General features: G+C 53.5%; 4 protein-coding genes across 4 annotated transcripts; 2 read left to right on the top strand and 2 right to left on the bottom strand.

Moving 5' to 3' along the window:
• Positions 1–436: 436 nt before the first annotated feature.
• atm1 (ATP-binding cassette Fe/S cluster precursor transporter ATM1) lies at positions 437–3025 on the bottom strand (the record flags this gene model as incomplete). The annotated part of the gene is made up of 7 exons (XM_025697809.1): positions 437–540; positions 625–841; positions 909–1955; positions 2021–2289; positions 2342–2456; positions 2515–2574; positions 2639–3025. The coding sequence occupies 7 exons, from the start codon at positions 3023–3025 to the stop codon at positions 437–439; spliced, it is 2199 nt and encodes a 732-aa protein (XP_025548816.1).
• A 1038-nt stretch (positions 3026–4063) lies between these two features.
• Positions 4064–5887, top strand: BO97DRAFT_162942 (AIM24 family protein). Its single transcript, XM_025690236.1, has 7 exons — positions 4064–4375; positions 4475–4593; positions 4668–4739; positions 4797–4967; positions 5022–5140; positions 5193–5412; positions 5470–5887. Exons 1-7 carry the CDS (start codon positions 4168–4170, stop codon positions 5773–5775), a joined length of 1215 nt encoding a protein of 404 aa, XP_025548815.1. The 5' UTR covers positions 4064–4167; the 3' UTR covers positions 5776–5887.
• A 537-nt stretch (positions 5888–6424) lies between these two features.
• On the top strand, positions 6425–8098 carry BO97DRAFT_351368 (MCT family MFS transporter; the record flags this gene model as incomplete). Its single annotated transcript, XM_025691976.1, has 4 exons — positions 6425–6752; positions 6821–6927; positions 6996–7579; positions 7666–8098. 4 exons carry the CDS (start codon positions 6425–6427, stop codon positions 8096–8098), a joined length of 1452 nt encoding a protein of 483 aa, XP_025548814.1.
• Positions 8099–8377: 279 nt separating this feature from the next.
• On the bottom strand, positions 8378–10997 carry BO97DRAFT_472315 (kinesin family protein; the record flags this gene model as incomplete). The annotated part of the gene is made up of 3 exons (XM_025700122.1): positions 8378–10223; positions 10274–10683; positions 10736–10997. The coding sequence occupies 3 exons, from the start codon at positions 10995–10997 to the stop codon at positions 8577–8579; spliced, it is 2319 nt and encodes a 772-aa protein (XP_025548813.1). The 3' UTR covers positions 8378–8576.
• Positions 10998–12287: the final 1290 nt, after the last annotated feature.

Raw genomic sequence — 12287 nt, 5'->3', positions numbered from 1 at the left:
ATAGAATACCTAGGTATCTAGATAATTGCTTCCCGACCGGAACGGAACCACCCCCCAAGAAGCGGTTTCCATGGTCAACGACTTCGATAGCTGTGCCTCAATTGTCTAGTCTAGTTCTACCTAGCCTCTACGCAGGTTAGCTTTCATCGGGTCCCCGCCGGTGGTTTGGCGTAGATGGACGGGCTGGCTGGTTGGCGTCAACGGGATGTGATCATGAACTCGTTTCCATAAACTACCTATTTCCAACGCCCGCATCTAAGGCCGAACTCTTGCGAGTCGTGTCTCGAAGTCTAGGTTTGACTATCTCGAAAGTATATTTACGTAAAGCCTGTTATGCTCTTCGCCGCCCAATCTCTAATGTGAGGCCCAAAACCCAACAGAAAACATTCACCCAAGACAAGCGTAGGCCGTCTTTCCTCCCTTCGATCCCACACATTTACTTCTGTCGCTGGTGGGAGGACGGGCCAGCGTCTTGCTCCACTTCCTCCTGCTCCTCGGTGCCCTCCGGCCCCTGCTCGTGCGCGAGCGACATTTCCTGCGCTGTGGCGGACGTTAGCGTTCAATGGAGTTCGTATGTCTAGCTGGTTGCGGGCGGGTCAAAGAGAAACATAAAAATCCACTTACCGTTCCATAGCTCGGAATAAATGCCATTTTGTTCCAGAAGTTCGCGGTGCGAGCCCATCTCCGCCACACGGCCCTCCTTCAGCACCAGGATCTGGTCGCAGTCGTAAATCGTCCGCAGGCGGTGGGCCACAAATACGCTCGTGCGTCGCTTGTCCTTGAGGATACTGTTGATGTTCTGTAATAGGGCTTGTTCCGTGTAGGTATCCAATGCAGAGGTCTGGCTCGGGACGTCCGTTCAATTAGTTTTTCGGCCTACAAGCGCAGAGCAAAGGACTACGACTTACCGCCTCATCGAAGAAGAGAAGCTCGGGGTCCTTGAGCAATAGCCGGGACACAGCCAGCCGCTGCTTCTCACCACCTGAGATCATCATGCCTCTCTCTCCAACAGCCGTCTTGTACCCATCGGGAAGCCTCTCGATCAGCTCGTGGATATGGGCGCGTCGCGCAGCCTTGCGGACTTCCTCGTCGGTCGCTTCGATCCGCCCGTACCGGATGTTGTGTTCAATCGTGTCGTTGAACAAGGGAGTGTCCTGGGGCACGACGCCGATGGCCTTGCGCAGACTCTCCAGCGTCACATCGCGAATGTCTTGCCCATCAATGAGGATCCGGCCCTCCTGGACGTCGTAGTACCGGAACAGCAGGCGCAAGATAGTAGACTTTCCGCAACCACTGGGTCCGACAACAGCGAACTTCTGACCCGCGGGGATGGTAAAGCTGGCGTTCTTGAGAATAGGACGTTTGGGATGGTAGCCAAACGTGACGTTCTCGAACCGGATCTCACCCCCTTGGTTCAACGACAAGGGCTTCGCGTTGGGCCGCTCAATGATGTTGACGTTAACCTTCTGCAAATTGAACAGTGTTTCCATGTCCAACAGCGACTGACGGAGCTCGCGGTACACGGATCCGAGGAAGTTGAGCGGAACGGAGAGCTGGAAGACAAGCTGGTTGACCATGACCAGGTCACCAACAGTCAGGGTACCAGTGGCTACTCCGTCGGCTGCGAGATACATCATGGCGGCAAGCGCGCTCGAGAAGATCATGTTCTGGCCAGAGTTGAGGAACGCAAGGGACGTGGTGACTTTGATCGATGCATCCTCATAGGATTTGAGCGCCTTGTCGTAGCGAGCCACCTCGAATTTCTCGTTGTTGAAGTACTTGACGGCCTCGTAGTTAATCAGAGAGTCTACAGCAACGGTGGCACCCCGATTGTCGGCCGCGTTGGCCTGCTTGCGAAACCTGGTTCTCCAGGCGGTGGTGGTTATGGTGAAGGCTGAATACGCGAGCATGGTCGTGGCCGTTATCGCCGCGAATTTGAAGCCATACTGATAAGTCTGGCGTCATAATTAGTGAGAACCTCAAAATGAAGCCTTTCCGAACAGACTGGGTCATCTCATACCAGAATACCACACACGAGGGAGATTTCCAAAGCAGTAGGCACCACATGGAACACCATGGAAGTCAGCAAGAAGCTGATACCCTTAGTACCACGGTCAATTGCCCGCGTTAATCCTCCGGTCTGGCGCGTAAGATGAAAGTTGAGATCCAATCGTAGTAAGTGTTCGAAGACATTTCGCGCGACCTTGCGGATCGCTTTTTGGGCAACGCTGGCGAAGACCGCATTTCTAAGTTCCTGGAAGACAGTGGCTCCGATTCGGGTAACACCATCTAGAAAGTCGAAGTTAGGCCTGCGCAACTGCAGAGGTGGATCTTGTCTTACAGGCTATGATCATGGAGCCCGCGACTGTGTAAGCAGTGCCACCCACAGCAGCAAAATCCACGTTCATCGAGTCGACGATGCTTTTGAAATAGAAGGGTACCTCAACGTTCAGGATCTAAATGCGCACCGTCAGCATGATGATCTGAAATACCTCGCGTCCTGATAAAGCCTACCTTCGCCCCGATGAGCAAGGACAGGGCGCTTCCAACGCGGAGCTTCGTTCCCCAATCGTCCTGCGCCGCACCGAATTAGCACATCCTTGTATAGTGCGGTACCATCCTCGTTCGAGCCTCCCACCTTGGGCCAAAGGTACTTTGCCATCTCCTTCATTATCGCCCAGTCCGCCTTCCTTTGCTCCTTGGACGCAACGGTAGCCTCGCTAAGCAGGTCCTTCTTCGAAATTGTGGTGGCATCTTCCTTTTGGGTAGGTGTGGTGGAGGCCTGAGTCGCATTTGCTGCCCCGGGTTGTGCCGCGGTTGGACTGGTAGGGTTCGCGGTCTTTGAGGCGGGGGACGTGTTCTCGGGCACTTGTCTCCTCAGAGGTCCGCTAGGAGTCGAAAAGGCTCTGAGCTGGACTCCATTTGGGGCAGCGGTCCATGAGGTTGAGCGCGTGACGGGCTGACTCTGGTATACGAAGCGCCCCGGGACACGCCAGCACGGCGATCGGGCGGCCCTGGGCAGCATGGTGGCCGGTCGTCAACCTTCACAATGACCGGTAAACGTTCGAGGTGCACTCGAGTATCAATGGTGCATCGTAGGCTCGAAGGGAGAAGAAGGCGCGAGGCACTCCGCGTAAGATGCCGGCCTGTGACTTGAGGACCCGCCGGATTCGGAGGAAATCGTCGGTGGGGGTTGCGCGGGGAGATCGGTAACGCAAATACTGGGGAGCCGGACCAGCGAGGTATTGACAGCAAGATCGAGTACTGCAAAGGAAAGCTGACAGTGCGTTTGACGGCAGGGTGTCAAGGGAGCATATATTGGGAATCGCAGACTCAATGACACGAATGACGGGCAGATCTGTCGCCATCGCCGATTTTGCGCTGTTGGATAATCGCCGGTAATGGAATTACCATTTCGTCCCGCGGTTCGAGCCAACGCATGCGGTGGCTTATCCTCAACTTCACTCGTTGTTTGTTTGACTTCATAGTGGCTTGCTCATGGTTGAGATGCTCGTTAGCTCCTGTCAGAGAAGTACCACCGGATCTATCCACCTGTGATTGCAATTGTTGAGGACAAAACGTGGTGTTGATTGCATGGAAGCTATTGTATGCACGATTGTCTTATTCTGAGGAATCATTTGAGATCGCTAGTGTAAACACGAGGCTACAGGTTGACTCTGTACAAGAGACAGTCACAGATATAGATATCTGAGAGTGTCTGTTAATACGATGGGAGGAATAATAACGCAACTAATTAACCACCTTATACTAACCACCTGCTCGTATAATTACAGCTCAATCCACGTGAGAATGGGTATGACATCAGCGGAAAGCTGTCTGGCGCACAAAACCACCACTCCACTTTCTGGCGTGAGTGTTGTGATTTGCATCTGAGAGAATTCTATCTAAGCATCGCATTCTATCCTGAACTATCTCCATCTGCTTCTACTCGACTTTGACCTCAGAACAGGAGGAGAGCGTGAGGGAAAGTAGCTGGTCCTTGTCCTTGAGTGCCAAGCCGCAGCTCAACGCTTTTCCCGATCAGGAACCGCGAATCCGACGGGCGAGAAGAAGAATTACCGCGGAGGACGAGCAGAAGAGTATCTGAAGCATCCTCGTCTCAGCTCCCGGCCTTCTGCCCTTCTGTCTGCAGATTCCACCCAAGCTATGGCAATGGGTCAACCTTTGAGGGGAGCTGTCCGGACTCTGTCCTGGACTCGTGTTCTTCCCCCTCGGGCGCGACAGGGAGCTTTGCTGCACCGGGCATGGCAGACCAGAGGCGTCCAGATTCGCGCTGCGCCCGCGGAGCAGCCTGCAACGGTCAATGGGGACAATCTTCCGGTGTCCAGTACTCCCACGACCGCTGAATCTGCTGGTGAGTCTCATCGCATGACTTAAGTCAATAAAGCTGCAGGCAATGCCGAGCTCCACGGTCGCCGCTGAGAACTCCTTGCTAATACACCTGCGAATATAGATGCTCGATTCGACGTTATCGGCGCACCCTACTCGCTCCTATCGGTTTCACTTTCCGCCTCCCAGAATTTGTACACTCGTCGAGGAACTCTGGTGGGACTGAGTGGGAAGGCAGACAATGTATGTGGCTATTGGACCTATCGCGACGCGCTCATGTACGAGCTATCTCTAATGGCTGAGGTCTCTGTTACCAGGTGGTTTCCACGCTCAGTGTCCTCGAACCTTTCCGAAGAGCTGTTGTCGGCGTGCCCTTTCTCTACCAGAAGGTCTGATCTGTCCTGTCCTTATAAGCCGAGCGCTCTGGAATATTAATTCCCGTGCAGATATCTTCGGCCAGTCCGGTGACAGCCTTGGTCTCCGTCCGTTCCCCCAATACCTCCTTTGCCGTGGTACACCTCGATGGCTCCATCGACTGGATGGTCGCTCAAAGGCGAGCCTTGCTTGCCTGGACGGGTCGCTCGCTCGCGATTCGACCCACCATTAACACAAACCTGGTTTGTCTCATCCCGAACCACGCATGTGCCCGATGCTATGGCTAATTCGCGAAGAGCTTGGCCCATTGGGGTAGCTCGGAAGTCACTGGGAGAGGATTGCTGGCATTGATCGGCAACGGCCAGCTGTATTCGGTCGAGCTCAAGGCTGGCGAGCAATACATAGTCCACCCCAGGTATGCTTGTCGACAAGCACTTTTAGATGCGCAGCTGACTGATGTCAAAAAGCAACGTTGTTGCTTACACTATCTCGTCCCACCCCCCTCGTCCCTACCGCTTCAAGTCGACCACATTGAAGTTCCAGGTCCCAGGCCTCAAGAGCTTGCCCAACTTCATCCAGGGTTCCAAGTTCCTCCAAGCTATGTCTGAATCGGATACTTGGAAATCTACGATGAAGCTGGTGCACAAGCTTCGCACTTGGTCTCGCATGACCATTTGGGGAGATAGGGTATGTTTAATCCGCCTGATCCCGGTTGCGCAGAGTACTCATATCTCCTGCTTCTAGTTGTTCCTTCAATTCGACGGCCCTACAACCATCCTTCTCCAGACTCGCGGTCCTCGCATCAACGAGGTCCTGACGACACACGAAGTGAACGAGATCGCTAGTGCTCCTCGTGGACTGACCATCGGGCCAGCCAAGCCCCAAACGTCGGCGGAAGACCCAGTCCGAAGAGCAGCGGAGGAGGCGGTGAATGCTGCCCCTGTGCCTTCCCGGACGGTGGACGAATTGTTCCAGGAAGCGAAAGGCACGGCGCAAAGCATCGCCAAGCTCACCAAGGACGGCAAGGTGATTTTTGAGAAGCTGAAATAAGCCAGCTGAGCCGTAAGCAATTTGTTTCGATTATCATTGTTATGCATAAGTGCGAGAGTCTATGTTGGAAGATCCATTTTCATTGCAGGCTCAATGTACTATAGACAGCATGCGTCCGACTGTACGCCAACTTTCTTCATGAATTCTTCATTTATTAATCCTCTTATTAGGACCGGCTTCTGCTTGTCCTTAGCTTCTGCCTCTTCAATGGACTAGGCACACTATCAGTCACAGTAGATCAGACCTGCGGACGAGCCAAGTATAGAAAGTGGTGAACCCCATTCCGGACCAAGGGTCCTGCAAGGGGCTTCACTAGACCGGGCACGACAAGCTTGCTCATCATATCTGACTTCTCCATTGCGCCAAGCCCCCTTGGTTCTGATTGTTTTGAAAGATCCGTTCATTAGCTGACCTACCCGTAAGGGATAACACAACAAACCATGGCGACGAAAGGCCCCCGGGTGATCTCGTTCGAGTTGAAAAATTATTCACGGCCCGTGCCGGCACCTCGTTCTCATCAAGAACCATCCTATATTACGGCATCATCGAGTGGCAGTCCTTGACTAGGAGTGTGGCAGAGTTGTCTTGCCCCTGAAGTGACCTGTCGGACCGCACGAGTATACAAGCCCTCGGCAAGATGACGAACAGCATGCGACGGCCGGAGCTTGAGTTTCCCTATGAACTTCCCAGCGAACTTCCCGGGGAGGACAGCAATGGACTATCTCACAGCCATGGATCGACTTCAACTACACAAGTCGACGTTGAGCCGGACAAGGACGAGCGTAACAACGGGCTACAACCGCTTCAAGCGGAGCAAATAGGAAACAATAACTCGAGGGATGCTGCAGAGAAAACTGTTGCTGCTACGACACAGCTGGCACAGGGGCCTGGCGCACCTCCAGATGGTGGAATGAAAGCATGGCTGACCGTTCTGGGTGGCTTCTGTGCCATGTTCGTCAGTTTCGGCTGGGTCAACTGTGAGTTTTGGCGTTTGAGGACCTGAAATCTTTCCGCTTGGGATGCTGTTGCTAATTCGTAAACGCAGGCATGGGCATATTCATCGATTATTACAAGACACACCAGTTGAAGGACGAGACTACTAGCACAGTGACATGGGTCACCTCGCTGATGACTTTCATGATGTTTTTCGGAGTGCGTATATGCATATGCCCACCGAGTTCATACCCTTGATACTGATCAGAGGCATCCATAACCAAAAGGGCCCCTTTGTCGGGATACTTTTCGACAACTTCGGCCCCCGATACATCATGCTAGCCGGCACATTCTTCCACGTCTTCGGGCTCATGATGATCTCCATCTCATCGGAGTACTATCAATTCCTCCTGGCACAAGGCATCTGCAGCCCCATCGGCACCAGTGCTCTCTTCCACTGCAGCATCACCTCTATCAGCACCTGGTTTGGCCGGCGGCGGGCCCTCGCCCTGGGCATCGCAACCAGCGGAGCGAGTCTGGGGGGCGTCATCCTCCCCATCATGCTAACCCGGCTGTTCGCCCAGCTCGACTTCGGCTGGGCGGTGCGAATCTGCGCCTTCCTGATCCTCTTCTGCCTAATCATCGCCAACTGCACGCTGCAATCCCGGCTCCAACACCGGCGCAAACCATTCCACTTCATCGACTTCGTGCGGCCCCTCCGCGAGATCCCCTTTCTCCTCACCACAGCGGGCACATTCTGTTTCTTCTGGGGCATGTTCCTCCCCTTCTCGTTCATCCCAAGCCAAGCCCAAAAGAACGGCATGTCCGCCACTCTAGCATCGTATCTAATTCCTGTCATGAATGCCGCAAGGTTCGTTCCGCCCCTATCCTTTCACCCCTTTAGCCCCCCTCACCGTCCCGAACAACCCACCTGACCTGCAAATAAAAAAAAAACAGCACCCCAGGCCGCATCATACCCCCCTACCTCGCCGATCTCTTCGGCCGCTTCAACCTCATGATCCTGATGACCTTCTTCTCGGTGATCCTGGTCCTGGCCCTCTGGCTCCCCACCCACGGCAACGTCCCCTCCATTCTTTTCAGCGCCCTCTACGGCTTCAGCTCCGGCACCGCCGTCTCCCTGGCCCCCGCGCTGGTCGCCCAGATCTCCGAGATTCGCGAGATCGGCGTCCGCAGCGGCACCTATTTCTTTATCGTCTCATTCGCCGCCCTCACCGGCACGCCGATTGCCGGCGCCCTGCTCCCTGACCCCCTGCATGGCTCGTATCTGAAGCTCAATATCTTCTGCGCTGTGGTCATGTTCTCTGGGGTCGTGTTTTATTGTCTTGCTAAGGGGTCGATTAGTGGGTGGAGGATTGGGAAGAAGGTTTAGCTTTATTTGGTCTTTCTGTTTGGGTCGTTGATGGCGGGGAGAAGAATCGGTTTTGGAAGAAGGATGGAGAGAGAACAAAAATGCATTAGGATAGAAGTATCGGGTTGATTTATAGACTGTTAGTATGGGTTTTGCACTTTTTAGAATGAGGTTATCATATTGACAGTTATGTGTGTGGTGTTGTGTGTTGAGTGTATCTCCCGATTCAAGAATGGCAAAGTAATTTCAATCATGAGCAACACAATTCACATCCAACTCCGAGAACTCCCTCGCTCAGTAATCAAGTAGTGGTTCACACCACCCATGCATATTCACAGTCGCAACAAATCAAGAAACAAGAAGAAAATGCTGCAGAAACACGGACATCAACCAGTATCCAAAATTCTAAACGGAACGAAGAACAGACTGCCAACAAAGCTTGACATGAGTGCCACCTCGCAAAGCTCGCTTTCTGCAAAACAAAAAGGAATGCAGACAATTATACCAAAACGCCATTACGCATGCTTTGCACACTCTTCATCCCTACCCCCTTCAACTTGCTCAACTCTGCGAGACTGTGGATGTGGACCTGGGCTTCTTCGTGTTCGGCCTCTGGCTGGCCTTCCAGATGCTGGTCCATTTCGCAGAGACAGTCGACGATGGCCTCGGCTTTCTTGGCGCCCACACCCTTGAGGAGCCGGATCTGGCTTACGTCGCGCGAGTTGATGATGGAGAGGAGGTGGATGGTTCGTGGGGAGGGGGCCTCCAGTTCCTCGACGATGTCGGTGGGGGTTTTGGTGCGGGTGCGCTTCCGCCGGCGGGAATGGGCGATTTCCTCGAGGTCGAGCTCGATTTCTTCGAAGTCCTCGTCGTTCGTGGCCTTGTGCGTGGTGACTACGACGGGCTCATAGTCTGCGTCGTCGGAGTCGTCGGCGTTGTGGCGTTTGGGGGCTGGTTTGGCGGTGGGTTGTTGCTTTTTGAGAGAGAGCATGCTGCCGAAGTCTCGCTTGTTTCCTCCTGCTCCTGCTCCTGAGCTGGGGTGAGAGTTGATGGTGCCGGTGGTGTCGACGGCACCGGGGGCTTCCGAGTGGGATTTGCCGTGGATACGCTCCTTCAGCGTGGCGATCTTCCGGGTGAGCTTCTCGTTGTTGGGGAAGAATGGGAGCGCGAGTTGGTACATCTTGAGGGCAAAGCTGTCCTCGCCGCGGCCTTGGTGCTGTTTGGCCATCAGGAGGTAGGATAAGCCCTCTGCTCTTGCATCTTCCGTCCCCTCGATGCGCTGCTCGAGAAGCTCCAGGCGGCGTTGTACTTGCTCGTTGAGCTCGCGGACCTGCGTCTGTCGCGACTGTTCGCTGACGGCTCGCACGGCGAGGATTTCCTCCACTTTCTTCTCGACCATCTCCTCAATCTTGGCGGCCGAGAAGTCCTCGAACTGCTTCGGGGCCTGCTGGTGCGTGGCATATACGGGGCGTGTAGGCTGCTTTGAGAGTCGGGCGGTGGTGTCGGCGCTTAGAGAGGTCCGTTTGGGTATTTCGGGCTTCTTGAACTGAGTGGAGTAGCGGGGTTGTGACTTGTCGGAGTAAACGTGGAATGCTTTCAGGGGCTTCTCGGGGTTTGCAGCGTCTTTGGTAGCTGTTGCGGTCAGGTTGACATTCACAGAGGCAGTCAGCGGCCGCAAGGGTTGGCGAAGTGTGCCAATGGTCGAGGGTCGTGCCACGGGTCTGGGAGGTCCTTTGAAAATAGGCTCATTCTCTACCTCGCGCACTTCGATCTTCTTCGTTCGGTTGGCGAAATTGAGGGAACTGATTGTGTCCAGGTGATAGGATTTAACAGGAGCGAGGTTTAAGATCATGACGGTTAGCCCGTTATTTTGGCCCAGCGAGAGAATCCGGGTCATCTTCGATTCGCGGTATGGGATTCTGGAGTGTTTCTTGCTGATCGCTTCTACACACTGGGCCAGGACAAACAGACTCTTGTTGATACTGGCGGATTCTACCATGCGCTCCTTGTCATTGTCCGTCCGACGATTGTCCTCCGAGCCGGCAAGGTCAATGGCTGATGCGGTGCTGATGCAGGTTTTGTCTCCAGTGCTGACTGCCACGCGCACGCAGAGGATAGCGTGAGAGCGTGATGAGTGGGCGTTTAGCTGTAGTGACGTGAGCATTTAGCTTGTTAGAGAAGGACCAGGGTACATACCTTGGTCGCAGACGTCGATCTGTTGATATTCGCCTGGTCATACAAACTTTCGAACTCCTTCAGATTGTGACATGGCCTCTCCGTCAGGCCGACGACTACGGTCTTGCCTCCGTTATCACGGAGGGGTAGGCCTGCCAATGTTCTTTTTTCTGGGGGCTCGAACAAGTCGAACACCTTGTCGTTGTAGATCTCGTAGTAACTCAAAGAGACCTTGACGGCAGTCTCACCGTTGCTTTCTTTCTCCATCTTTCGGCTGCGCCTGTATATGCTACTGAGGAGACGAGGGATGACGCCTCTGTCGACTAGGCTTTTACCGCCTCGCATAGTATGCGTCTTTCCCGTTCCTGTGACTCCGTATGCGAAGAGTGTGACATCGAACCCGTTGAAGAGGTGTTTAACGGTTGGTGCGACTGGGCGATCAATCAGACTGGTATACCTCTGGCTTTTAGTTTTGGTACTCACCCTCTGCCTCGTATAGCTCCTGCTGTGTCGCTTCTGCCTCGTAGACGGCATTGAACTGGAAGGAGTATTCTTCGCTCTCATTCTTGGGATTGGGAATCCGTACTACAGTATCCCTATCCCTCAATGCTGCTAATGATCCCTTCTCTTGTGCGCTAGCCTTTTTGTCGACGCTCTGAGCAGATGGACCAGTACGAAGAATGATATCCAGGTCGCGCTCCGACTTGAGGAGCGGCCGAACACGTGCAACAACCCGAACACTCATTATGTATTATTGAAGAAGATGATGTGCCAGCACAACCAAGTATCCCTATCGTCAAACTCAAAGAATATATGGTCCCACCAAATCAAATCGGCCGTGTGCTTGGGATCGAGCGTGTTGACCAATTGTGCTTCGAAGCTTAGAGCGATGGCGTTGAGATCATTAGCTTTTGGGTAGATGTAAAATTCGGGAACTGTCGCTTAATGTCGCAATATTAGGATGGTACCGGACTCCGATGAAATGGACGCTCAATTGACTTTCATGGACAATACCGAAGTGCGGCGAACCAACAACCGAAGAATTGGCACAGATGTCGAGGGGCAGTTGACTTTGCGGAGAAGACAGACGATGAGGTCGAATTGAGAGACCGACAGGGATAGCCTCGTTGTGGTGCGACTGGTAGCGGTCAATGCTGTTGGCACGGCAACGAAAGCCACGTTCTCCGTATCTTCTCCTCCCACCTGCCGCTGTGGGCGCCATCGACTTTCATTTTCTTGTCTCTTGGGACTCGTCTTTTATTTGCTAGAGATATAATTCATGTTGGATATATATGTGGTATCATGTCGACTATGGTATCCCACTTTTGTCTGTCATACTATCTGCAACGGTCAGCCGATCGTAATTTGCACCTGCAAACTCTTCAACCTGCGCTCTAAATATATAGTTCCAGTGCACATTATAATTGGAGCTCTGCCTACTGACAATCTTCCAGAGAACGACAAAATTCCAGGGCATCTCACTTAAAGCGACAAGAGAGGCCAACGATCCATGCGACTGTGCTGGACCTACAATCCATGGTAGCAGGTCAGCAATACCCCGTACCCCGGCGGGAGTCCTATAAGTATAGGTTAGTGAAGGTAGCTAGTATGAGATCATTAGTATGCCACAGTCTGCAGGCAACCACTGTGGCTTGTTCAGCACCACCAATTACCCGTGGAGTATCCCCTTGAGTAGATACTACACAATTTAGATTGTAGAGCACCTTGAAGATTCGGATCCTAGAGGAAGCAATTGACTGTGCCTTGTACAAATCAACATGCATAGCAAGCACAGAGCAGGCCTCGAATTCAGGCTTGGATGCGGTGAGGTGCTGATTGGCCGGTTGGCGGCAGCCGCAAAGGCCACCGTACACCATCCACCATTCATCCTGCCCCAACTTTACCTGAAGCGTGCCCTTGACTTGACCACAACCTTCTACTCCTGTTCATCAGGAAATTCCCCCCCCCTTTCGCTGGAGCTCACCTTGACGTGTCCCCCTGCTTGACTTCTGACCCTGCCTCCCCGTGCGGTTTG

Source organism: Aspergillus homomorphus (genome assembly GCF_003184865.1).
Source record: "Aspergillus homomorphus CBS 101889 unplaced genomic scaffold BO97scaffold_36, whole genome shotgun sequence".
NCBI lineage: Eukaryota > Fungi > Ascomycota > Eurotiomycetes > Eurotiales > Aspergillaceae > Aspergillus > Aspergillus homomorphus.
The sequence above is the reverse complement of the archived record's forward strand: the minus strand, read 5'-3'. Positions and strand labels throughout refer to the sequence as shown.

Bases quoted from the DNA above. Each gene is read 5' to 3' on its own strand.
- BO97DRAFT_162942 (XM_025690236.1), top strand. From the start codon at position 4,168: ATGGCAATGGGTCAACCTTTGAGGGGAGCTGTCCGGACTCTGTCCTGG. The intron at 4,594-4,667 runs GTATGTGGCTAT...CTCTGTTACCAG, and splicing joins TGAGTGGGAAGGCAGACAAT to GTGGTTTCCACGCTCAGTGT. The intron at 4,740-4,796 runs GTCTGATCTGTC...ATTCCCGTGCAG, and splicing joins TGCCCTTTCTCTACCAGAAG to ATATCTTCGGCCAGTCCGGT.